Source organism: Acyrthosiphon pisum, chromosome A2 (genome assembly GCF_005508785.2).
Source record: "Acyrthosiphon pisum isolate AL4f chromosome A2, pea_aphid_22Mar2018_4r6ur, whole genome shotgun sequence".
Taxonomy (NCBI): Eukaryota; Metazoa; Arthropoda; class Insecta; order Hemiptera; family Aphididae; genus Acyrthosiphon; species Acyrthosiphon pisum.
Window position 1 is genome coordinate 4,811,978 of NC_042495.1, and position 25,632 is coordinate 4,837,609.

General features: G+C 30.8%; 1 protein-coding gene across 1 annotated transcript in view; it reads left to right on the forward strand.

Moving 5' to 3' along the window:
- The window catches only part of LOC100571622 (tyrosine-protein phosphatase Lar), a gene marked incomplete at its 3' end in the record, with an annotated part of 139,785 nt that overhangs the window by 98,215 nt on the left and 15,938 nt on the right, over positions 1 to 25,632 (forward strand). Inside the window, exons 6-7 of the mRNA XM_029490981.1 lie at positions 1,080 to 1,277; positions 21,098 to 21,208. Coding sequence (XP_029346841.1) covers positions 1,080 to 1,277; positions 21,098 to 21,208 — 309 coding nt within the window. The remainder of the gene's footprint in view (positions 1 to 1,079; positions 1,278 to 21,097; positions 21,209 to 25,632) is intronic.

Here is a 25,632-nt window from a genome sequence, read left to right on the forward strand (position 1 = left end):
AAAAAAAAAAAAATTGAAAAAAAGTGAATACTTTTTGAGATAATGAGTGTTTTACGCTTAATCAATCACCCTGTATAGTATAAAAATGTAATTACTATTTTGCTATTGTTAATATAATATCTAACTACGAATCGATTGAAATCGTAATCCAATTGAATACATAATTTTACATACAAACAATGTCATGTTGTAATTTTGAGATTAAAAAGTTTTGTATATTTTATCAAGTATAATATTATGTTGTTTACAATTATCATGCATATTATCAATGAATAATAATTATCCCTAAACGGATGTCGATACATTCTGCAGTTTAATATAACAATCATAGAGTTATGCGGTACAATAACTAGTCGGTTAATCGATGTACATTGCAGCGACCGACCTTTGCACCCATACGTGTTACCTAGCTATATATTATATACATGTATTTATATATATGTATGATATGGAATACACGAACTTTCAAATAGGTACGAAATTAGTACCTAACGAAAGTTTTGATACGTTTCTGTGCACCGATTGTCGGCACTATTGGGGCCGGTGTAGCATACATATTTTAGTATACCTATACACATTTGTATTGTACATTATATACTAACCACACGCACGCACGTACACGCATGTTTGACATGTCCCTTCCAAGGTAATTAACAGCCTGAGTCCTTCATAATTAAGTATGACACTGTCGAGCCAAGTTCACACACGCTCACCACCACCCACTATATACACGAGTGGTGTGTGGGATGAGTTTACAAAACTCCCTCTTCTCCGTCCATCATCCCCTCGTCTTGCTGGGTGGCGACATTGTTAAGCAAATATTTGTTTCGGAGATACATGTTCGGCGGCTGCACGGTTGATACGGCGAGAATATTTACCGTACCGCCGTAGGCATATACGTCACCGTGTTTGCCGACTTTGTATACATATATACACATACATAATAATACATATGGGTATGTGCACAGCTACTTGTTGCCGCACGTTTCCGCATCGCCTATGATAGCAAAACTAAATTACGATAAAAAAAATGTGAACTTGTTTTATTTTTATTCATCCTGTATTTTTTCTCTTTCCAGAAAAAGATTTGCCCGCCGGTTTCCCGGTGATCACCGAGGGTCCGGGCACTCACAAATCTATTGAAGTGGGCCATAACGCTGTGTTGCAGTGCACCGCCACAGGTAATCCGCAGCCGAACATCTATTGGCTTCGAGATAATATGCGACTGGACTTGGACACGAACCCGAGATACTCGATTCTCGACAAAGGATTTCCAGGTATGCATCTTGTATATTATAATATAAAGTCGGTTTACCGCAAACGAGGATGTTTTTTTTCCTTGCGTTTGGGACATCCTCTCTTGGGACCTTTGACTTTAGCAAACGACCCCGTCGGTCGTAAAGTTTCCTCAGGATATAAGTTTTATTGGCCGAACCAAAAGGTGCGACGTTATGGCTTTTCAAACCTTCGCACTGTAAACTACCATCTAATTTTTCGGCAAGAAATATACCTATAGGTACTTTGTTTATACTAGCACCGTGTTTGAGGTATTCTTTGGTATTTCAAACACGGTTTAAATGACATGTACTGATCATTTATAAGGCGTTTTTATGACTTTGGTAACCATTGTCTATGTTATCAAAAAGTAAACATATCGATGTAATATTATCTGGATCAAAATCGATCGATTGTAAAAATGTTAGTTAAACTATAGATATGTACCTATTTAATTATAATGGATAATCACAGCTACAATTCAAGAATTGTAATGTTCAGCTATAATTTTTGTACCCAAAAATTGTACTGTTAAAAGCTCAACCAATTTTCTTAATATAATCTCGCATTTATTTTATGAAATTAGTTTGGTATATTTACACTGTTATAAGTAAACAGTATAGTTAATCTTGCAATAAAACCCAATCGTTACATATAAGTGTACTCGGGGTTCCAATAAATGTGATGTGTATGGAACGATGTGTTTTTATACAATTACGTTAAGTCATTAAGTAACATAGCCATATAGGTCGTTTAAATGTACGTAAACAATTAATAAACATATAAATAATTTCTTACTGAAAATTTCAGAAGCCGTAAGTGACAATAATAATAATAAAATGGCATTAATATAAACCTAAGAAAGACATTATTAATTTAAGTTATTATTCAAAAGTTACTAAATATAATGTATGTAACTATTATATAATTGATCTTAATAAAACGTAAAGGTAATTTGACTTATTATCAAAGTATGATTATTATGTAATAATATATTGTAACATATTATATTACGATTTATAAACCATATACAACTTTTAATACTTATTACTTATTCGTATCATTATCTTTTTGAATTTGATACAGAAAAAAATTCTGCTAATTATGTTGCGTGTTCAACCAAGTATGATTATCTCTATATATCATATTCATTTGAAATATATAACTACCAAAATTAAATATTTCAAATGAACGTTACGATTAATTTCAGTTACGCAGTTACTTGTTTCGCTAAAATTCGCAGACCATGTAACTCAATTATTTCGAGTAGTAAATCATGAGAAAGTTAGAACCTTATTGAGGAGTTGAAACACTAACAAACTTCGTTTAGTTTCTTAAGACTTTTTCGTAAGTAAACCGTTCAAAGTTGTTAATTTTGTGAACACTAATAAATATTGTTATAGTTCTTTATAGTAATGTGTTAAGATGGAATTTAATTTCTTCATCTCTTCTGTATTGTGTTGCAGCCATTATCCGTTTAATTGTTAATTGAATATTTCAAACTGAAACCGGCAAAAACTCTTTAATAGCTACGACAGTTATATTCACTATATTATATAAACAAAATACAACGATTTATATAGCAAACGAAGATTTTCTGAAAAGGTTTACTGCGGTGGCTAATCTGGGAGCATGATAGCGGTGGTGGCATAGCTTAGCTTGTTGAATAGTATCTCTATTATCTATATAATAATTCCGATTTCCAAATATCCTGTCCGTGGCTAGTTATTACTTATGAGACGACGACAAAACAGCGAGTGATTATAGTTGGTGGCTTGTTGAGTTATCACAGAAACCAATGAGTGATGACTATTGTTGAACAGGAAGAATTTCGTGCGAGTTAACCTCAACTTTTAAAATATTGTGACAAACACCAGAGGAGGATTTTTTTTTCAGACAACGTTATGACAATACATTTACTTAACCGTAGAAAGACATCCCATATATCGACATATTTAGAGGTTTTGACTTGCCGCAGCAGTGATAATAAAACCCTAAAAGCGTAATATCATCTTATTTCAATTTATTCGCAGTTGGTACCTATTTTCACTAAAAAAACAATTTATAGTGGATGTATAGCTACTTAATCTTATCTATACTACTATACCTAAGTATTAATTTCTAGGTATATCCTGAAATAAACTACGACTACTAAACATTTTAAGCAATGATTTAATCTATTGTAATTATAAACGTACCCATGTACATAGTTATCAATCAGCACACAATTACATAAGTAAACAAAATACAAATATTTTTCTTTCAATATAATATTACGTGTAACTTTTTTTCTACAAAACTATACAGGGTTTACTAATATTATAACAATGATAACAAATTTCTTCAGATTTATGACAAAATAAATATGGAAAAACAATTATATGTATTTATTATTTATCCATACTAATATATATTATAAAGAAGACACATTCTTTGAGGTAATCTCTGGAACTACTTAACTGATTTAAAAATTGTTTACCATCAAAAAGCTACACTAGCCCAAGGCTATAGAATATAGGCTATATTTTATCCCGAATTTGAGAATTTTTATAAAAATAATATAAATAATAATATATTTTTGTTTATTATAGTATTTCTATTGTTTACAATAAATAGATATAATAATTATTATACTTGAATATAATTTTTGACCGGCATTTTATATTTCGTCAAAACCATCAAAATGAGTGTGACTACTATAACCACTAACCACTGTTATGAATGTGTTAAACATTTTTAATGGAGATCAAGATGGGATAAATCCACGGTAATTTGTCATTGAAATTTTTGAACATCACTATCCCGGGAATTGAACACAAATTGTTATACATATAGAGTTCATATTTTTAACGGACAACGAACTACATGGGTTTTAGTATAGGCTAGTATTTTATAAAATAATATTATCCGTAACCTAATAAACTTCTTGTACCTTTAGTGAAAAAATTTAACTTTGGTATTATATTATTACTATTATTATTATTATCTTCTTGACTTTAAAGTTATCAACGAAGTAAACATGCAACTTTTAGAATGTTATTTTTTTTAATCCATAGTTTGGAAACTTAATTAAAAATTAAAATATTTTTTTTGTTTGAAAATAATACCTCATCTCTTATTCATTAGGGTATAAATTCAAATAAACATATTTGTTTAAACATGATAATAATTCACATAAGTATTTTAAATTATAGTTACTATAATATTCTATGGTTAGCAATAAATTTTATTTCTATTGATTTAATTGAATATGTTTAGTTGGTCTGGAATACCATATACAATAATAAGTACTTACAGAATTTAATAATTTAATAATTTTTTCGTTGCCTATACTAAATGTAATATTTATGTTTATTTATATATTTATATATTTTGCATTATTCTACTGTTTGTTTTTATTATGATTCCTAAACATTCTCGTGATCTAGTTGTTTGAATATTCAGGTGATTAATTCACACCGCGTATTATATGGATCCCAGTACATCCTACCGTGCAGGATTTGCAACACAAAAGGTTCACAGTTGTCGTTTTTTTTTTTCAAATCCTTTAAACCGTTTAACGGCCATCGCATAATAGCAGTAAAAATAACAGACTACCGCTGGTTCACGGATTTTCACTAAACAAACAGCTATAATGCGATATGCAAATCAACTCCGGAGACAGGCTGTAAACAATTTTTCCTTTTTTTCTTTTTCACACTGATTGAGAACAAAATACAAACACTTATTGACCGTTACTGGTGTTTTTATTTTATGGTGGAGTCGAAGACGAAATTGCATTAAAACGTGTACATAATGTGCGTCCCGTGTACGAAATTACAGGCACGCAACCGTTTGTTGTGGGGAAGTCTCGACTTGGAAAAGTTTATAATGAAAAAGCGTCAAGGTAGAGAGACCTTTGTGTTAATGATTCTATTCAGGGTCGCGTGCGAAGCAGCAATTTTTTTTCTAGCAAAAAAAAAAAACTTAAAAATGGGAAAGGAGTCAGCAACAGAAATGGATAATAATAATCTATTGGAATGACCCGAGATGTAAAATGCACGTGTTCGGACGTGTTGCATCAGAAAAAAATCAACTTTTAGAGTCTTTTGAGAGACTTATGTGAAAGAACTTTTTAAGTATGACGCGCAGCCGTTAAAGGCAAAAAAAAAATCGTCGAAGTAGGGTTTAACGGCCAAAACTTTGACATTTTAACGTGCATAGCAAAATATATTTTCCACGAATATGCAAAGAGACGTTAACATGTAACTTTTGGTTGGATAAACACAATATTATGAGAAAGAAAAGTTAAACAGACTTACGTTTTTATATAAAAAAAAAATGATTAACCACTATAAATAAAAATGACTGATATGAATTTGAATATTTTGAACTATGAATGTATTTTACGCGTTTTATGAATCTCAAAACATTTACAAGATAATATTATGTATATTATTAGTATATATTGTTGGTTAGTAGTCAAATTAAAGACAGTTGTGTATATTATATTATTTACACATATTAACACTAATTAAATGTTATCAAACATTATTTCAAAGTTTGATTTTATTGGGATATAATCTTAAATTGGGCACCTAAAAGTGTTTATCACTAATGGCATATTGAAATACAACAAATCTTTGTGATTACAGATTTTAATAATTTATTCCCGAATAATTAATTATTGAAAATCTTAAAATTAGTTTTTAGTTAAGTTTATTATATTGATCTTCTTCTTACATCCTTTATTAAACCATAATTATTATTTTTAAGTTTATCTTTTGTTCTGGTGGGTTGGCACTGCTGAGTGCCTGTCCGTAAATTCTAACCTCCTGTCAATAACCATTATTCATCAAATTTACTCATTATACTAATTGTACTGTATACATTGTAAATAATTTTATAACAAAATAAAAAAAGTTAATCTTTTACTTGCAATTATAATGACAAAGGCGTTTTAATTATAAATAAATATGATTGAAATACATAAACATGTAGATATTTCTTATTAATTGAGGTGTAGGTACGAAATTAAAATTCAGTTAATCATCGAAATACACCCTTCAGTGTACCTAATAATCACTAAATATAATCATAACATGCAATCTTCCGTATTACCTCACTAATAATTATCATGAATACAGTAATACAGTAAATGTAGAAAACGTTTTTATTTTTTAAGAATGAATTTTTGTACATGGAAACTACACTACAGTTATATAGTATTTTAAAAAGATCAAAACCTTATTTGAATTTTAAGTTTTTTTTAACATTTTTACATTGCATGTTTTGTATTTTTACATTTGTGATCATCATTACGCAAGTCACGTAAGAGCTAGTGTTTAATTAGAACTTTTAAAACTAGTATTTTTAATTTAATTAGAGCTTTACATGTTTCCATGATATTAACTAATAGCAAAATAAAATTATCTTGTATACAATTTTTTAATAATTTAATACGAACAATATTATTAACTTTTTATAAATAGATTTAAGATATTTTTGAAGTAATGATATCATAATTTTTTTTTTTTGGTAGCCTTTTAATTTTTAATACTTAAAAAGATGACGGATGACTATATTAATACATTAAAAATATCGTCGATAAAACGAGTCTTTGATATACCTACAATGTAGGTCCTACATGTTCTGCAGCTTTTGACCTGAATAATGATAAAATATTGCTCAATTTAGATCCAGGCAACCGGAGACTTTTCTCTTATAACAATGGAGTTCTCTTTCATTTGGCAATGGGGATATAGTAGCAGCAGAGATGTATATATGAACGTTATTAATTGCCCTGCTATTATTGTGTCATGGTGGTGGTGGTGGTTGTCGGTAGTGGTTGTGGTGGGATGGGAGCTACTGAACCTTATTAACGGCATTAAATTAAACGGCATAACAGCGAGTAAACAAAAACAGTAAACGTATAGTTTTCTCTATATGCAAGGACAAATAATATGTTGGTTTAATTATGCTATTTCTAATTCATAAACATCCTAACGTTGTGTGTGTAGGTGTATGTGTGTGTGTTTGTGTGTTCGAGTAAATGTTGTATTAGTTGAGAAAAATAAACAATGAGTCCACAAAAGTTGATAACTCTCGACTGATGTACGTCATATAACAACATATTATATGAGATATTTTTTGTGCGTCCAATAATGTTCTTTATAATAATGTTGAACAATGTTTGTCGTCAATCGTCAGAAAGTATATATTTTCTCCATCAGAGTCTAATTTAACTGCTGCACTTAAAAGCTTAGTGTATAGAAAACTTATCGACCGCGATGACAACATGAGCTTAAGAAGTTTAGAAAGTGTTCTCACTAAAATAACGGTTAAGATATATGGGGCTATATAGATACTGTGATGGAAAATAAACAAATATTAAATTAGTTTTTTCAATTTGGAAATTGAATAAAAAATGTTTGTACCAAAAACTTAAATTTTAAATAACACACTTATATTTTATTGGATTTCCACAAACATAATATAATTTGATTAATTGCTTTTCAATAACTAGTCCAATCATCAAACATTTACCTACCTATTATTACGATGAAAACCCATAAATAAATCATAATGATGGCCAACGGCATTGTGATTTTTTTCCGCAGTTGTATACGAGAAAATTTACCGAAGCAAACGTCGTTCGTTTATAAATATAATATAGTAAAATATAATATATATATATATATGTCAATTATAACTATATGTGCAATGTGAACAACCGCTATGGATATATAATTGGAATGGCTCGTTTTTCGAGTCGATGTATGTGTGTAATATATATATATATATATATGACTTATATGTGTACGTATAATTTATATATTATGCGTATATATGCGTATAAATTTAATGACTATACGCCACGCCGTACCGTCGTTAAAAGCGGACGTCGTCGGCGTCGTCGGCGGCAACGGTGCTGTTGCAGTATAACGGTAACAGCAGCGGCAGCCAGCCAAGGCGTGCCGCTGCGGTGTATCGTTTTAAGCCCAATGAAATACGGCGGAAATTTTAATAAACGACACCTTTCCCTGGCTCGTGGTTCGGTTTAAATAGGCGGAGGGATGCAGGGTACGGTTTAGACGGTTTTAACGTAATTAAATCTGGCCGCCCCGGCTCGAGCGAAAACAAACGGCTCGTCACACGGAGCTAAAGGCCTTGTTAATAATTTAATACCCTTTAATACGAAATCGTGTGACGCGCGCTCTCTCTTACTGCAGTGTACCCCGCTGCATCTTTTGAGGGTACATTAGGGGGTATGAGAGGGTATGTTTTGGGTGGAGGTGGTGGATACGCGCGCACAAAAGCGAAGCACGACGGGGGTGGCGGTAAAACGTCGTATCGTAGTATTCGTTTTCTTTGGCCGCCCCTGCACTACCCAGTACTCGACATACTGTGGGGGATACACGGCCCGGGGGTGGAGAGGGCGGCACGACGAGGGATCTATACAACGGGTGCACTCGGCGGTAAGACAGTATATATTCTTTATTTCTTATACTCGATCGCCATTAAAATCGCATTTGTTTACTATTATTATATGCGAACCTATAATACGTATAACTACAGTAGGTAGGATACTTACAGATTACTTCCGGTCGCCGTATAGTCACCTGCTGCATGGTGGTGGCCTAGAATTTGTTGCCGGTTCACGATTTAGCATAATCCGTTTTTATATATTATACGAGCCGAACCCGAGACACGTAGTAGTAGTAGTACTCATAGTAGTCGTACATCACATCGCCCCAGTGTCTTTCCACCCCCTCACTCTTCACCATCACCTACCACCACCCTTACATATTTCAAAGAAAATTCGTTTTCCGCCGTTGCCAAACAAATTAAAATAGTTTAATTCTTTCCGTTTCCGTTTCCGCCGCCGGAGACATATTTATCGTCCTACACAACGAACACTGCAATGTTCTGCTGTTTTTGTTGTAAAGGCCAGCGTGGATTCGGACAGATTCCCATTTCCCGTCCACCCGTAGTGCGCGTTGGGCTTTCAACTGTTTTTTTTTTTAAATTACATCGTGTACTGTATCTGTTATTAATTGTTGAGTGGTTTATGTTTAAGACTATATATGTTTGTATATACAGATTCATATACCGTTATACTATCGATCCCGACTAAATATTTTACGGAAACCTATTAATCTGGGATAAGTATGAAAATGTTCAATTTTCGAATCCTTTTGTTTTTATTATGGTTTGTATTTTCCATCATGGCATTTACAAATACAACAAGAAATTTTCATCGCGAAAAAAAGACACATATGTACCTTTTCCATAAACACATTTCTTGTTTCTTTAGTGCACAGCACGGAAAAAAAAACAACAACACAATATCGAATTGTGTTCATACTTGTGAAATAACAAAAGTCATACGACAAACATACTTTTTCAGAAACTTTCGTTTCTATATTTTATGCTATATATATATATATATATATATATAGTACATTGCAATCACACAGTAAGTGGGCGTGTGTACGAGTGTGTTTGAGTATGCGCATATATTCATAAACCATAAGGAATATTATTAATATTAAAAACTGAATTCCGTTTCATATAACTAAACTTTACTATCCATCTATGTAATAGAATAAGTGCATATTATATTCTCCTCCTCAACATTATCCGTAATATATAATATAATATAGAATATCACGTCGTTGCACATTATGTAGACGGTGTTCTTAATATAAAATTATTATATGCCATACCTACCTCGAAAAACGAGCAATTTATAAGAACAATATTCTTTATAATGTATATCCGTTTCTCTGGCATATATAATATACAATACCTACGTATGTTGTATATAGATCGTTTAAAATATGGTGGTTTCCATGACTGAATAGGATCTTGTCACACTGTGGACTGCGGTCGTTCCGTGCTGATAATTAAAACGTACCGTTGGTAGCTTTATATTTATATAAATAGTGTATGCATGTATGCATATATATTTATACAGAAAAACGCGAGAGAAATACCGCAAACTCGACTCTAACGATCCTCTAAACGTATTCTGATGATAACTCTAAACAGTGGCGACGAAATTCCGGCGCACACAAATTCAATATTAAAAACGCATGTGGCTCACCCGGTTCGGATATAACAACAACAACAGACGCACCCCTTTCCTATGCATTATTATATATATTTATAATACAGAGGCGGCCTGTCTTCCGTTTTACCCGCCGCTGCAGCCGTCGTTTAAACCCCTAGGATTTTTGCTCCGGACTTGCCGGATCGTTGGTGGCGGCGGTGATGGTAGGGACGGAGTACCGTTGCAAAGGCGGTCGTATATCATATACGCGAGTTTATTAATATCGGCTTCTTCGTCGGAAAGTCGTCTCCGCGTGCGCGCACATGTGCCAGGCGGCCGGCGGCGGGCGTGTGTATCTATGTGTGTGCGTGTGTGTGTGTGTGTAGAGCAGGACAAACGTCAGTGAATTACGGCGGTCGAAAAACGTTTACGGCTTTGCCGAGGAGAGAAAAGCTTCTTTGTTTTTTTCCCCTTACTCTTCTCTCCGGGTACCAGGTGACACACACACACACACACACACACGCACGTATATATTATATACTCGGCGTAGTTTCTCACCGTTCCCCAGGGGATCCTAAAAGTATATGTTTCTCTTCTTTCCACCGGTAGTGTTTTTTTATATATATGTTATACTCGAGCACATTTTACGAAAGATATTAGAGAGAGAAGAGACGGTCGCGTATATATACAGTTGCCGTTCATTCCATTATATTGTTGTCGCGCATTCTCCAGGCCCGGAGAACAAAAAAAGAACGACATTACGCCATCTACGTTTACACGCTCCGACACGCAATGATTTGTCAACGTCCGGAAGCGAAAAACACGGGCGAACCGCCGCCGTTACGCTCGCGAGCATGTGTGTTAGCGGGTGCAGAATATAATATACATATATACACACACGTGTCCAAATCCATTACGCTGTATATAGAAGAACCCACCGGCGCCCCGTCTCTGTGACGCGCCGGCGATGAGCTTATCAGACTCGGATTTTTCTACTATTTTTTCGTTTCGCTGGTCTTGGCGCAATGCAATTTCTTAATAAAACAGATATTTGCTGCCACCGCAACGGCGCGGTGTAAGTGAGAGGCATATATATTATATAAAGATGGACGAATGATACATATATAATAATAGTGTGGGCTGTGAGTTTTGTATATTATATAAACAGCATTGGTAGGAGACGCGTGAAACCAAAAGTTATCGGACCGAATGTAAACAGCCTGCGGATCGCTAAACAACAAGTATTCAAAGTCGTGTGTTTTGTTTGTTATCGATGTAGTATAACGGAATAGCTCCTCGGGCGCGTGGCCGGGTGGTGAGCACGCGATTGTGAGTGTAAAAGGAAAAGAGAATTTTCGAGTGGGTTAGACGAAGTCGGAGATGAAATGTGCGCTCGAATAGGAGGTGTTATCAACTAGGTATCCCCGAACCCCGGTGTAAATCAAAATACATATTATATACATGTGCATTATATGATATATATTGTTTGTCACACACACACATACGTGTGTACTTACTTATCGAATAAAATATAAATACGTCGTCGCAAACATAATATAATAATATAATACGTATATTGTCACTGCCATTTCATATAGAAGCTTTTAACGTCGCCGCATATATGCAATCACAGCAGCATTTGACATTATTCCTATCTCTGTTGCCTTGTGCCTTTAGACCTCTGTCCGAACGTGTCCCGGCCGTCCATATTATATGTACGATACGTTTGCACAAACGACTGACAACGACAACGACGGTGGTTGACACGATTAATATCTCGATGAAATTGTACATAACAATTTCGTAGACGCAAACGTGCTGATAATGTATTACCGCAGCATAATATTATGTTTGTTGCGTTTAAGCGTTGTTGTTATGATTTAAATTTGTTCGTGAAATCTAGTAACTGTTCAAAATAGGTACCGACTAAAATAAAATATAATGATGATATTCTCGTTTAGCAAAACGGACAGCAACGTATTTACGGTGAGAACAGGGGGAACTGCCTCCCCCCAACCTCTTCAAAACAATCTTTATGAATAATAATTATATTTTGTTTGTTTGATATAAATTGTAAACGATAGATTTTTTTCTTATCAATGACAAACAAATTGATAACTGATAAGTTTGCATAATATTATTTTTATTTATTGTTAATATATATATATATATAAAAAAATAATGTAAAAGTACAAAGTTGATATTAGCATTTGTATTAACTATTGTTTATTTAAAAAAAAGTAGAATACCTTTTATTATTTATTTCAATATTTACTTATGCTATTAGTGTTGTATAATTTAAAATGAAATAAAAATATATTTTCGCAAGGCTGGACATTAAAGATTTAAAAAGTTATAGTTAAGTATCATAACGAGTTACTTTTCAATAAGCTTCAAAAGAAGTAACTTCAAACTTAAGTGTGTAAATTGTTTCCATGTTTAACAGTACCTTATGAGGTAATTTATTTTATTGTTACGTTAAGATAATTTTTCCTAAAACCAATGATTATAAATATAAACTTTATTGTAAAATATATGATATTATATTTTATTTTATATAAAAAAATCACAATATTAATAATCGGATATATAAAAATATTCAACTAAATTGAATTATACTTGATATTATATACGTGTAAGTAGTTAATTATATATAATAAAGAATTAGATTATTACAATTTAGTACAGTTATGGACTATTAGGTAAACAAATACATAGACATAGTTAAATTATTTTATTGGACTTCATTATTCATTAAAGTATTAAGGTATACTTACAGCAATAAATTTTAAATGAAAAAAAAAAGTAAAGATTTTCATCTAATACAAGTTACTATTAAGTAAAATATAAAAATACTTTTAACTTCAAACTAATTTTTTTTATATCAACTTAACCAGTTAAAAATATTATATTTAACTTGCCTAACCTAGAATTTTTGGATAGCAAATTTAACTTTTATGAAATATTTAAATTACATCAAATTTCAATTGTCAAACTTTTGAAGTATTTTCAATATTCAAGTATTTATTGAAGGCTTCCCCTCCCCCTCAAACCTTACTATCCTGCCTATGCCACTTTTCCGATTGAACTTTTGTTATTATTGATGGGTAGTTTCTTATATGGTCTTAATATTTTTAACTGACTTTCATTTTTTATTAAATATATATATATATGCAAGTATATTACTGTTTAGTCATATCGTGTGTAAAACAAATACCTAGTGCACCTGTTCGGTTAGAAATACCGGACCGTGAAAAAGGTTATTTCTTGTATATCGACCGACGTAACTATACTGTTACATTTATTAACTCCAATGAACTTGTTTAAATATATCGATTGTAGACACTGTGTTGTTATAACGATTAAAACGTACGCCGCGAGCTTATACTTTAAACGTTTAATCGTATTATATAATATATAATGTGGAATTGACGCTAATTTTTGACGCTTTTAAAACTTTTAATTACTACACACACACTCACACACAATGTCACAATATATTTAAATATGTATGTTTGGTATAAGTTAAACCACAAAATAAGTGCTTAATACGCTCCGTTTGTGTATAGTGTCTTGGTCCCTAAGCAGTAACAGTGCTACTAGTACTACTATTAATACTATTACTCGGTTAAGTAAAGAAACCTAAACTTTTACGCGACGTCCATAATAGTGCTTTAATAGCCCAGATAACTGGATTATTTAACCAGAAAACTATGCTATGATTTAGTGGTACTATATGTATGGTGGAAACTTATTTATACACAATATTATTATTAATTATGTTTTCCTTATTACATAATATTTTCGTAAATTATATTTGTTGTCAATCGCAACATATCGAACTTGTGTATCTTATGCACTACCTATATAATAATATGTATAATGTATGTATAACTTAACATTTGAGTACCAAGTAACTTACCATGTTTATCGGATTTATGTATAATATATTTTTCATAGTAAAACTTCACTGTAATATACGATATGATAAGTTTTTTGTTAAACTTCACACATGCTTTATCTCACATATGGTAATATATTTCATTTTTAGTATTGATATTAATATTCGAAAAAACTTTAAACATTAAACAAAATTAAACCACTATATCATTTAATTATTATAGCGTTATCGAAACTTTGGTTCATCACAGAGCAAAAGTTCTGTCTCGTCAGTTATAAATCTGTACGAACAATACTATAAAACTAATAACACGATGCAATTACATTACAATGTACATCCGCTGAATAAACAAAAATAAAATTATTTAACGTCAAACTAAGGAAATTTAAGACGCGTAAAATGTCGCTGAAGATCCTTTAAAGTTACTTCGATAATAACTGAATATTTAACAAGACCAACACAGTAAACTAATGAACAATTCATGAGTAGTTTAAATACTATATGCACTGACTTATCTGGGATTTCAGGCCAGGTGATCTACATAGAAAGTATGGAAGAGTCGCGTTCATGCGCGCTGTCAAGTCAATACTATACAGATTGATCAATAAAAATATTAAATTAATATGGGTCCGTAAAATAAATCATGACGCCTATAAAGATAAATTTTAATTTTGGTTGATCATATTTGTCAAATCTGATCCAGCTAATTACCTGCGTAATGTACATGTTACGTGTCTATGCATTCAACAACTTAGCGTGTATAAGCATATTTATTTTTACATTAAGTTACATTATGTTTTACCTACATTAAACTAGCTATGATTTAAAGGATTTTATTGACATCAGAATACAAATATTATACTTAATTCGAACGATATTATAAGCATCATGTATTTTATTGTTAGTCTTCTACGTTTCTATTATACTAATTTGCCTATAAAATTAAACTCATCGACGTATAACCTTCCTAATATTATCGCTAAAAATTATTCGTAAGTAGGTTCTTAAGTAGTATCAATAAATGAAAGTGTATCAATATATTGTGTAACTATTTCGGATAAAAAAAAACAAGATTTAAATTACTTTGACGTCTTCTAGTTGAATGAAAACACATCAGTATAGTGAATGCAGACAAAAGTTTCTTTAATATAAAAGTAATATGAAAAGCGTAAAACCGTCATAAGCTTTGTAAAATTCTATGAAACAATGGTTTTTTTATATGAAAAAAAAATCCCATTTGAAGACCGTGGAACTGTCGAGACCCTGCTCGCGCGTGTAGACGTGTAATATATAATAATAGGTGAAATGGATGAATAAAATATGGGTATTTTCCGCCTATTAATATAAAGACGCTTCCCATCAAGTTATTAAAAAACAAACCCTTATTTCCACCTTCTAACGCGCCTGACCTTTATTTTATGTACACTTTTCTGCTTGAAAAAAAATAATAAATAAATATAAAACCAGAGCATAATACAAAAGCATTTCACGCCGGAGAGAGCTATAGCTGGTGGGGTAGGTGTTGTACCTACGTGAAATATGTGCGCTATGGGTTTCAGAACAGAGGGAAAATAATACGAGAAAAGAAAAAGAGAAGTGAAACGAAAACCCGCGTAGTACGTGTCGAAATGTCACGTATGATTCTCGTTAAGAAGACGTTTTCAGACTTCACCATGCCAGTCGGGGTTTGACCCTTTGACTCCGAATCCTATGCGTTGTGACGATGTATTTTATACGAATACTCTGAAATAAGTGCAGAACAGAGAGTAGTGCAAGGAAGAAAATTACAGATTTTTCTGAACCAACCAAATGTCTTTTTTGGCGCTGATTAAACAACTATACGAATATAACATCTGTATAATATATATGTTTATATACAAGGTTTCCTATTATCGCGTTTGTTCTCGTGCATACCCGCGATCCGTAACATTAACTCTAATGCGTTGGTATACACTTTACATTATAATTATTTGTACCTATAACCGTTTGGATAAGACGAGCACGCCGTGAAACACCACCTTATATACACAGTAAATATACGTAATATCGTGTAACCTGTTTTTCTCTTAGTATACGCTTATTTTATATTTATATATGTATAATATGTACATTGTACAAGCATATATAGTGGTGACATTTTCGGCTGATGATATCCTCGCGAGACGATTGTTTTTCAATTTCAATCTGCAGAGATGGCATTGCCGCAGTAGTACAAAACTATCGAAACTAGTAATGTCGCGTAGTTGCTTTTAACGTAATGTCTAAACTTTTCCAATAGCTTATTAAACTTTTCAATAAAGTATAAAAGTCACTGGGTTTATTATTTTTTTTGGCATATCCACGGCGAAAAACGGTAAAAAAAAATCCCGCGATCATCATCGTTATATCGGCGCGGCGGGGATATACGCATGAAGCGATTTACAAACAATGCTCGGGTCAACGGCAGACAAAAAAACGTGTGCATGCGTATATATATTTACATATTATATATGTATACATATACTCGCATATCCCCGCCAGGACTTAGAACGCAATAAATGGTTAATCCTCGGAGGATAAGTGTGTTTACCTCCGAAACGACGTCGTCGGCTTTAGTCCGGTTTTAATCCGTTCCGATGCTATAAATTTTGGGTGGCCGTCCTAATGGCCTCTCCTTTGTATTTCGTTTTGCCGTCTATATATAGAAACGCGGTGGTAAACACGATAATCCAAATAAATCGGCAAACATTAGAGTTATTATTATTATTATATATTCAAGCCTAAGCGTAGTAACTTTTTTTTAAAAAACAAAAAAAAAACATTTCGGTATTGTTCTTTGTCGTGCTGACGACCGACGTTTGATGAACAATGTATGGACATTAAATTATTTACTCTGTTTGATAACCGTAATTTTTCCCCTACTAAAAACGTCAAACGCATTCGAATGTTTGGGTGTAAATACGCTTAATATAAAATATGCTATATTGATATATTTATAATTTTTTTGTATCAATAAATATATGTACGGCGCTCCGAACAGGCAAAATAGGTACGCGCGCGCATTTATTTTATAGTTGGCCTAGCTACTGCAGTTATAATATAATAGATATTACATTTTATTTATTATTTACTGCGAAATGAGGAACTAGCATTTCATGGGTATATTAATTATTCGAATTTCATAAAACAAAATGGTTTCGCTTGACCACAATCTTATTTGCTTCGGTAAGTTATACTAATGTACAAGAAGTAGTGACGGTATCTGTATACTTATAAAATATATTTATAATTCTGGTTTTAAAATAAATGATACGCGTAAGGATGCCAAGCTAATGAAATTCGTTTGTTTAACTGTAAAATAATAACAAAAAATTATAATTTTGTGTCCAGCCTAACTACTTAATTGTATATGATTGATTTGTTAAAAAATAAATTTATTTATAACATTATTATTATTTTTTTTTTTCAAACAAATAATAAAACTGATTTCATGGACCGTTGCCTTATGATAAAACTTACCAATTGTTCATCGAGACGTGAGCATTGTGTATTATTAAACGTGTACACATACCTGGATCTGTCATACACACTGTCCAAAACGAAAAAACCTTTACCGTTAATATTATCAATTTTTTACGTCCCAACGAATTATTGTTCCAGATTTCTACCATTCAGTTTATTTTGAAAAAAAATCTTTATCGTCGTTGCTCGAGGGATACAATGGAAATTACTATTGTCGTTTCACATTTCTTAAATACTTAGATTTTTTTACCTATCCTATAATCCTAACGTTTGTTTTTATATTTTGATTATTGTACACATCGAAATTATTTGTTTACTGTTCGTTCCACACCTATTTGAATACACTAAACAAATCATAAGCACTAACTGTTTGAAAAATTATTAGCAGGTACTTAACTACATTGGTTTAGCTAAGTGCTAGGGTGATTCCCGGTTACACAACATTACAGGGAATATGTGGTAAATCATCGTAATCATACAGAAATGCGGGAACCAATTATATATATCATTATAAGACTAAATAATGCTGTATTTAATTTAAATATTCAAGTTTTTTGATAAATTTTGTTATAAAGAAGCACTTACACTGCTTAAAAATATTAAACAAAAATTAGGTTTCAATTAGGATGTGTTTGCTTCTAGTTTACTTGTACACACGAAATCAATTCTTATTTTAAACACTCGAAAGTTGAAATGCCATTGGTAAATAAATCGATTTGACGAAATAGGACATACCATAGAAAAGTAATACAAATTATCTAATGATGCAATACGAATTTATATTTCTTGGACATGTCAAAATTCTGATAAGATTTTTGGGACTCATCCCTATATTGACATTCTAAAAAGCTAATATATTATAGTTTTAACTAGCAAATACAGAAAATAAATGAGGATCTGTAGCTCCTAGTTATAAATAACTATTAAAATTAGGTATATCCTTATGTGTCATATGAACATTTATTTTTATTTGTGCCTATATAGTATTATGATAACAATGAATAATCAACCAACGATTTGTGAGACATTTTGATTTTGATGTATATTTTTCTCATTTTTCTACAATCTAAAAACTTCTTTAAAAGAATTCGTCCGTAGTATATAATATGCCCAATATCAACTAAACTCTTATTTCTACTAAAAATATTAACTATCTTTTATTTATACCTTATAAATTCCACCCTGTACTATAGTTAGATTTTCTAATACATTTTGAAATTATTAAAATATGTTAAATATTCCTGGAAATCTTCTATCCCGACCTTTACTGAAATTTCCTGGAATCAGCCCTAGCTGAGTATTATGGCCTTCATACTAAAATTGTGACTGTAATCGAACATTGTATTATGCTGTTCATTAAAAAGCAATAATAGTTTTAACAAAGTACTTACCGTATTTTATTTTTTTGAAAAAAAAATAACTCAAATTGTTTGAAATTGATTAAATGGGAAAATTAATAATATTATGAAATATATTATTATAAAAACTATTCTTTGAAATGCATAAATACAGTTTTAATTAATAAAAAAAATGTTATTTAATTTGACCATCGTTATTAAATTATACTAATAACACAGTCGTATAACTATAAATTATTAAAAAGTAATTATATTGTTGATTACGAACATCGAATAGTATTTATTTTTCAAATTGTTTATCATCGTATATGTATATAGTTAAAATTGTTAGTAACAATATAGTGGTATCATATGATCCATTTAGGACGTGTATAGTAAGTGTTTTCATAAGAAGCTATATCAAAAGAGAAAACACTTTTAGCTTATGCATAATAAACTATATTTCAACCCATAAAATTAATATTTAACTTAAAAAGAAGAGCACTGAAAATTTAAAATTGTATGTTCAATTACTCCACTTAAAATATTATTATCTGGCACTTTGGAATTACTTGGAAGTTTTAATATAATTAATATTAATTGCAACTATCTACATTCTATACATATTATAATTTTACTTTTTAATAATTTATTTGCATCTAGTATTTGAGTTACACCTTATATCATCTTTATGGTTTTATTTTTATTATAAGAAGTTGATTTTTTTTTTAGTAAAATTATTGCAAATGCCTTGATACAAGTTCTCAGTTATAAAGTAAAATGCGTGGTAAACATTGTTTCCGAAGTTCATTGATGATAATTAATTCTGATGCAAAAATAAATAATAATCTTTTATAATAGCTATAAAATAATAATGGAAACTTATCAACAGCTACCTATAACAATTTAAATTGTATGCTTTTTTTTATAATTATTTCACAATCTTTATTTAAATTTTAAATTGATGAGAAAATAGCAATTTTTGAATAATTATTCTTATCAAGAGTAAAAAAAATAAAATGGTGGATACAGTAGACTATTCATATACGTGTTTTTCCCACCGGCTTTTGAGACCAAAAACCAAAATATTATCACAATATTTACACATTCCTAATGTAATAGAATAATACGAGTAGAATATAATATAACAATGAACATTATATAATTAACCATTTGTTTTTCATTGGATCACCCATTTCTGCTTGATTCAACAAAATTGGCCAAGTCAACAAGTTTTTTACCCCCGTAAATTACAAGGTGCCAAAATATAGTTATTTCAGCACAACTATATGGTGACAGAATTCATTTTATTTCATTATTAACAATGTATATTATATACGTATGCGTAGTTTCTACTCGATGATACTGTCTTTGGATCTTCGTCATGTATGTGATAATAATAACAGTAACCACGTCATAGGTATAATTGAGAGAAATCCTAGATGAATAAGTGAATCGACTGGCAACAAAAACCGTCCGTCCGGTTGACTATTATTATAATATTATTTGAAGGGTCGGTCGTTATATTCGCGTCGACCGTTGGGGTCGGACTCCGCCGCATATAAACGCCGATGATGTCCGCTCCGTGATGCGGGCAAAATGGACGGTTGATGGCAGCTCACAGGCGGAGAGGACGGTGCGCGGGATAGACTACAAGGGAGGTCGAGGTCGCGATAATCGAAAATATGGTCCTGCCACGGCCGATGTTTTCTGATAGCTTTATGTATGTGTGTGTGTGTGTGTAGTATGTAGATATGGGTCGGTGGGGGTAAACTGCGACGGGCGCCTGTCGGGCAGTAAAAACGCGACCGGAAATCGTAAAACCCTATATATATTATATATTATTTTGAGAGGTGTTCCTCTGTGCTCCGTTATTATTATTATATTACACGAGTCCTCGACGTTTATCAAACATCATGTTCTCCATCCCTAATGGTTTCACCTTTTCCCCTCGAACTCCAAACCACACATATATCGTCGTGACGAGAAGAAAATAGAAATATTTCAAACACTATAAATAATGTGATTGTATGTTTTTTTGTGTTTCAGGTGCTTTGCAGATCAGCGACAGTCAGGAAACAGACCAGGGAAAATATGAATGCGTGGCCGAAAACACTGTGGGCACACAACATGCTACGACCATGCAACTGTGGGTCAGAGGTGAGTGTCATAATTTCTTTTTTGTTGCTATTATTATTTTCTTTTTTTTGTGTGTATGTTTTGTTATTATATTTTCGTTCGGACTACCGAGCAGACTACTTGCTGTATTTGTACTGTGTTATACCTATACGCATTTTTTAACGAAAACCCAATTGTGCGTAAAAACAAAGAACAAACTAGAAAACTGAAATCGCATTATTTTCCATTCATTTGTTGTTTCTTTTTCTTTTTTAATTCAGCGGGATCTGTGCACATTTTTTTTAACTTTTATATTAAATGTAATTTACGATTCCGACCTACGGGCACGTACAGGTAAACGGGACCAAACGAATTTATGATGTCCCAGGACGATATACCCTTCGCGAGGTTACTGTTAATTAATTAGGTTAATTGTGAAACATTAGCGTGAGGTCGCTGTCAGGAAGAAGAGGGGGTGGTACAGCGGCAGGCGTGAACCGTTGGATGTTTCATTCAATTTCCTCTGACGTTGTTGCGATAAACCAAAATATTTCCGTAAAGATCGTCTAATTCGCATCAACAAAAGAATGTTATCTGGACCAAATATACAATGGATAAGAACATATTTTATACATATATTATAGTATATAAATTATTAGGTATTAAAAAAAAATACGTTATTCGTGAAGTTATTTTGGAGTTGTATGTATCAAATGCCCGTATAATAAATCATTAAACTGAAATACTATTTACCTACTATAATGACAAACTATAAATGATTTTTTTTTTACTATACTATATTACATTATTAATACTATATTATTAAAATAATTAAAGGGAAATGTTTAAATTGTAATCTAAACTGATAAATGTATCAACGCAGAATCACGTATTATTGTAACAACACGTATCACCTATTATTAGTTATTTCATTTTATAGCATAGATAAATAATTGAATTTGAAAAACAATTCATTGTAAAACACTGTATAGGCAGTTAATAATTATTCTTTCCTCAAAATCAGAGTGAAATTATTTTTTGAAGTATCGTCTACCTAGATAAAATTGCTGATTTATAAATATGTCACATGAAGTTTTTTTTGCACTGAAACCAAAAGTACCTATTTATTATTTATGGAAACGGGTAATACAAATTAAATTAAAAAAACCACAGCATTTTTTCACACATTTGTACATTCATTCTTTTGGAATTAAAATTTTAAACAATTTTTAAATCCATTAGTATAAACTCACCTCTATTTTATCGTGATTCTTAGAAAAAGTTTATCAGTAGTTTCAACTTTTTACATTCTCTATAGAGTAAATAAATGGTAGTCATTATTTCTGAATATATATGGTGGATACATTTTTTTACACAATTTAAAAAAAATGTTCAAAGTTATTAAAATATTTTGTTACAAATTATTTGTGGAGAACTTTCTAAATGTTTTACAAGTGATCACTTAAACACTTATAAAATATTTAAGACAACTTTCAAGTCCCAACCATTATAGAACAATAAAAAAAGTTCAATAATTGTTGTTCACTGCTCATAGGAAAAAGTTTATTGGAAACCATTAAAGATTTGCGGAAAAAAAATAGTTGATTAATTTTACGATTTATAGCGTGTGCTCTCTTTTTGGATAAATCTTATGATATATATTTTTTTAATCCATTTTATATTTTCTATAGGCTTACGTTTATTACTACAGGTTTTTACGATGATGTGTATTTTTTCTTCATCAAGCACTGTTTTGGCCCAAAAGGAAATTGACCTAAAAGAATTTCAGGCGTGCCATATCTAAAAATGATTATATCACATTAAGAATTCAACGAATATTGACTAAGTTATTAAAAACTCATTAGAAAAAAAGGTGGGCAAGTGGGTGTTGCTTAGCTGTACAGTAGGTTACAAGTGGGTCACTATAACGGATGATGTTAAATTTGAATTCAATGATTATATAATATATTGTATAAGAAAAACAATTCGAAGCAAGGAGGGTCAGTCCATGATATTACTAAGTATATTTGATGATATTATTGTGAATAAAGTAATTTATATATAACCTATTTATGTGGAACATTGTTTACAGCTATTGTAACAATATAGCAGGAGCCTTGTATATAAGCTTTTTTACTCAACAAATAAAATTATATTGACAATTATAGAAAAAACAACTACAAAAAGGTGGGTAAGTAGATGTCGCTCTGCTGTACAGTAGGTTGGAAGCGGGTCACTGTATAATGGATAGTATTAAATTTGAATTCAATGATATAATATCACTATTATAAGAAAAACGATTCTGAGCGGAGACGGTTTGTCAGTCTAGGTATTAGATATATTATATACTTATCTAAATTAAAAAAATTTAAAACAATTATTAAAAAAAAAAATGACCTATAGGTAACTGTAATAAATTCCAAATTAATCATATCATAATATCCATTAGGTACTTATAACGCGTTATACATCAACAACAAACCGTGATACCGCTGATACTATCATAGATATATAATATTATACTTTAGAAGATTCAAGTACCCACGAATAATATTATACAACCACAACAAAATAATTAAAGTAGTTATTCTATGTTTTTTAATATGTAATTACGGCTAAATTTGAAATTAAAATGACTATAAAAATAAACTGTGCTTATGTATTTTTTAGATTTTTTGGTAACAGAATTAACTACTGACATGGAATCTTGTTTTAAATTTTCAAGCCTTAGATATAAAAGTTGAACATTTTATACATTTTTAACTACAAAATAATTATTCAAATTAAAATTTGATAAATTTTGTCAAAATTCGATCTTTAAATGCTTATAAAAAAAAATGTGTGCCTATGTATTTTTAATATTTTACAATATATCAGGAGCCTTGCATTAAATTTTCACGCATTTTTACCAAACAAATAAAATTTTATTGATATTTATAGAAAAAAAAATTAAAAAAATTGAAAAATGACAATGTCCGTAAACAGCTCAAAAAGAGTCAAATTATTTTCAAAATTTTATCGTATATAGAAAATGCTAATATAAACATTCAGTTAAATTTTCAAGTATCTACAGTCATTCGTTTTTGAATTACAACAAAATAAGGAAATCGCTACATGAGAAATCGAGTGAATATCCAATGTTGTAAAAATTTGAATTTCAAACGATCATAAAAATGTAATTTGACTTTCTTATAGATATTTTTTGTTTGATAAAGGTAGATAATCTTATAAGGAATCTTGTATTACATTTTAAAATCTTAGATTTAAAAATAAAATTTTTTATGAATTTCTAACTCAAAATAATTTGCAAATTTCCGTCATTTTTACGTATTTTGTCAATATTTGAACTTAAGACGCTTATAAAAGAAAATTGTGAGTATGGATTTTTAATTTTTTTCATCTGCCTTTGAAACAATATAGGAACCTTCTATTAAATTTTCAAGCTTTTTTAACAAACAAATAAAACTTAATTGATATTTATAGAAAAAAAAACTAATAACATTGGAAACTGAAAATGTCCCTAAATAGTTCAAAATAAAGCAAAATATTTGAAAAATATTTTGATGTATAGAAAATGCAAACACAAACGTTCAGACAATATTTTATGCACCTACGGTCATTTGTTTTAGAGTTGTACCAAAAACCAAAATCGATTTTCTCGAAAACAGATTTTGCGTAAAAATTCCCGTTATTCCTTAATTTTTCTTTTGTTTTTCACGTCGCATTTGAAATCTACTGAGAATTTTTTACTTTTGACCCTCCGAAGTACCAACTAGATTCACTTTCCTATCAGAAAAGGTACTGTTGAGAGAATCCAAGCACTTTTACTGTCCTAAAAGGTGATGACAGACACAAAAAATAAAAAAAATAAAAAAAAAACACACATCATTGTAAAATCAATACATTCATCGTTTCACCCAGAATCTAAAATAGTAAAAAAAGCCAAATAACTCGTGTCATATATTATTATAATTGTTATGGTCTTTTGGCGAAAAGTTGAAGCCATCATTGACTGTATCATTATTTACCATCACTGTGAAATGCATACAAAATAACTAACGTAAATGATTCGAAACGTAATTGATTGCATCAATTTTTATTTAAAAAAGTAACTCATACATAATAATATAGTAAATTGATGTTAAAATTAATATATAGAAGAACGTGTTAACATTTTGATTTCCATAAATTATTATGATATCACGTGCGTGGTTGATTGTCATAAAACAACATAGGTACCTACATGATTTTAGTAATTAAAGACGAGGACTTAGAATAAACATTACGAATTACGGTTGACATTATTATTCACAGAAAATGAAATGCCGTTCGAAATAAAAGTGATCCACAATAATAATATTTTACAATATTATTAATTATTAATTATTATAATTATTATTTTAATTATATATTACTCTAATAAGTATTAGAATTTGGAAAAATATGCCAAACACAGATTGGAGCGT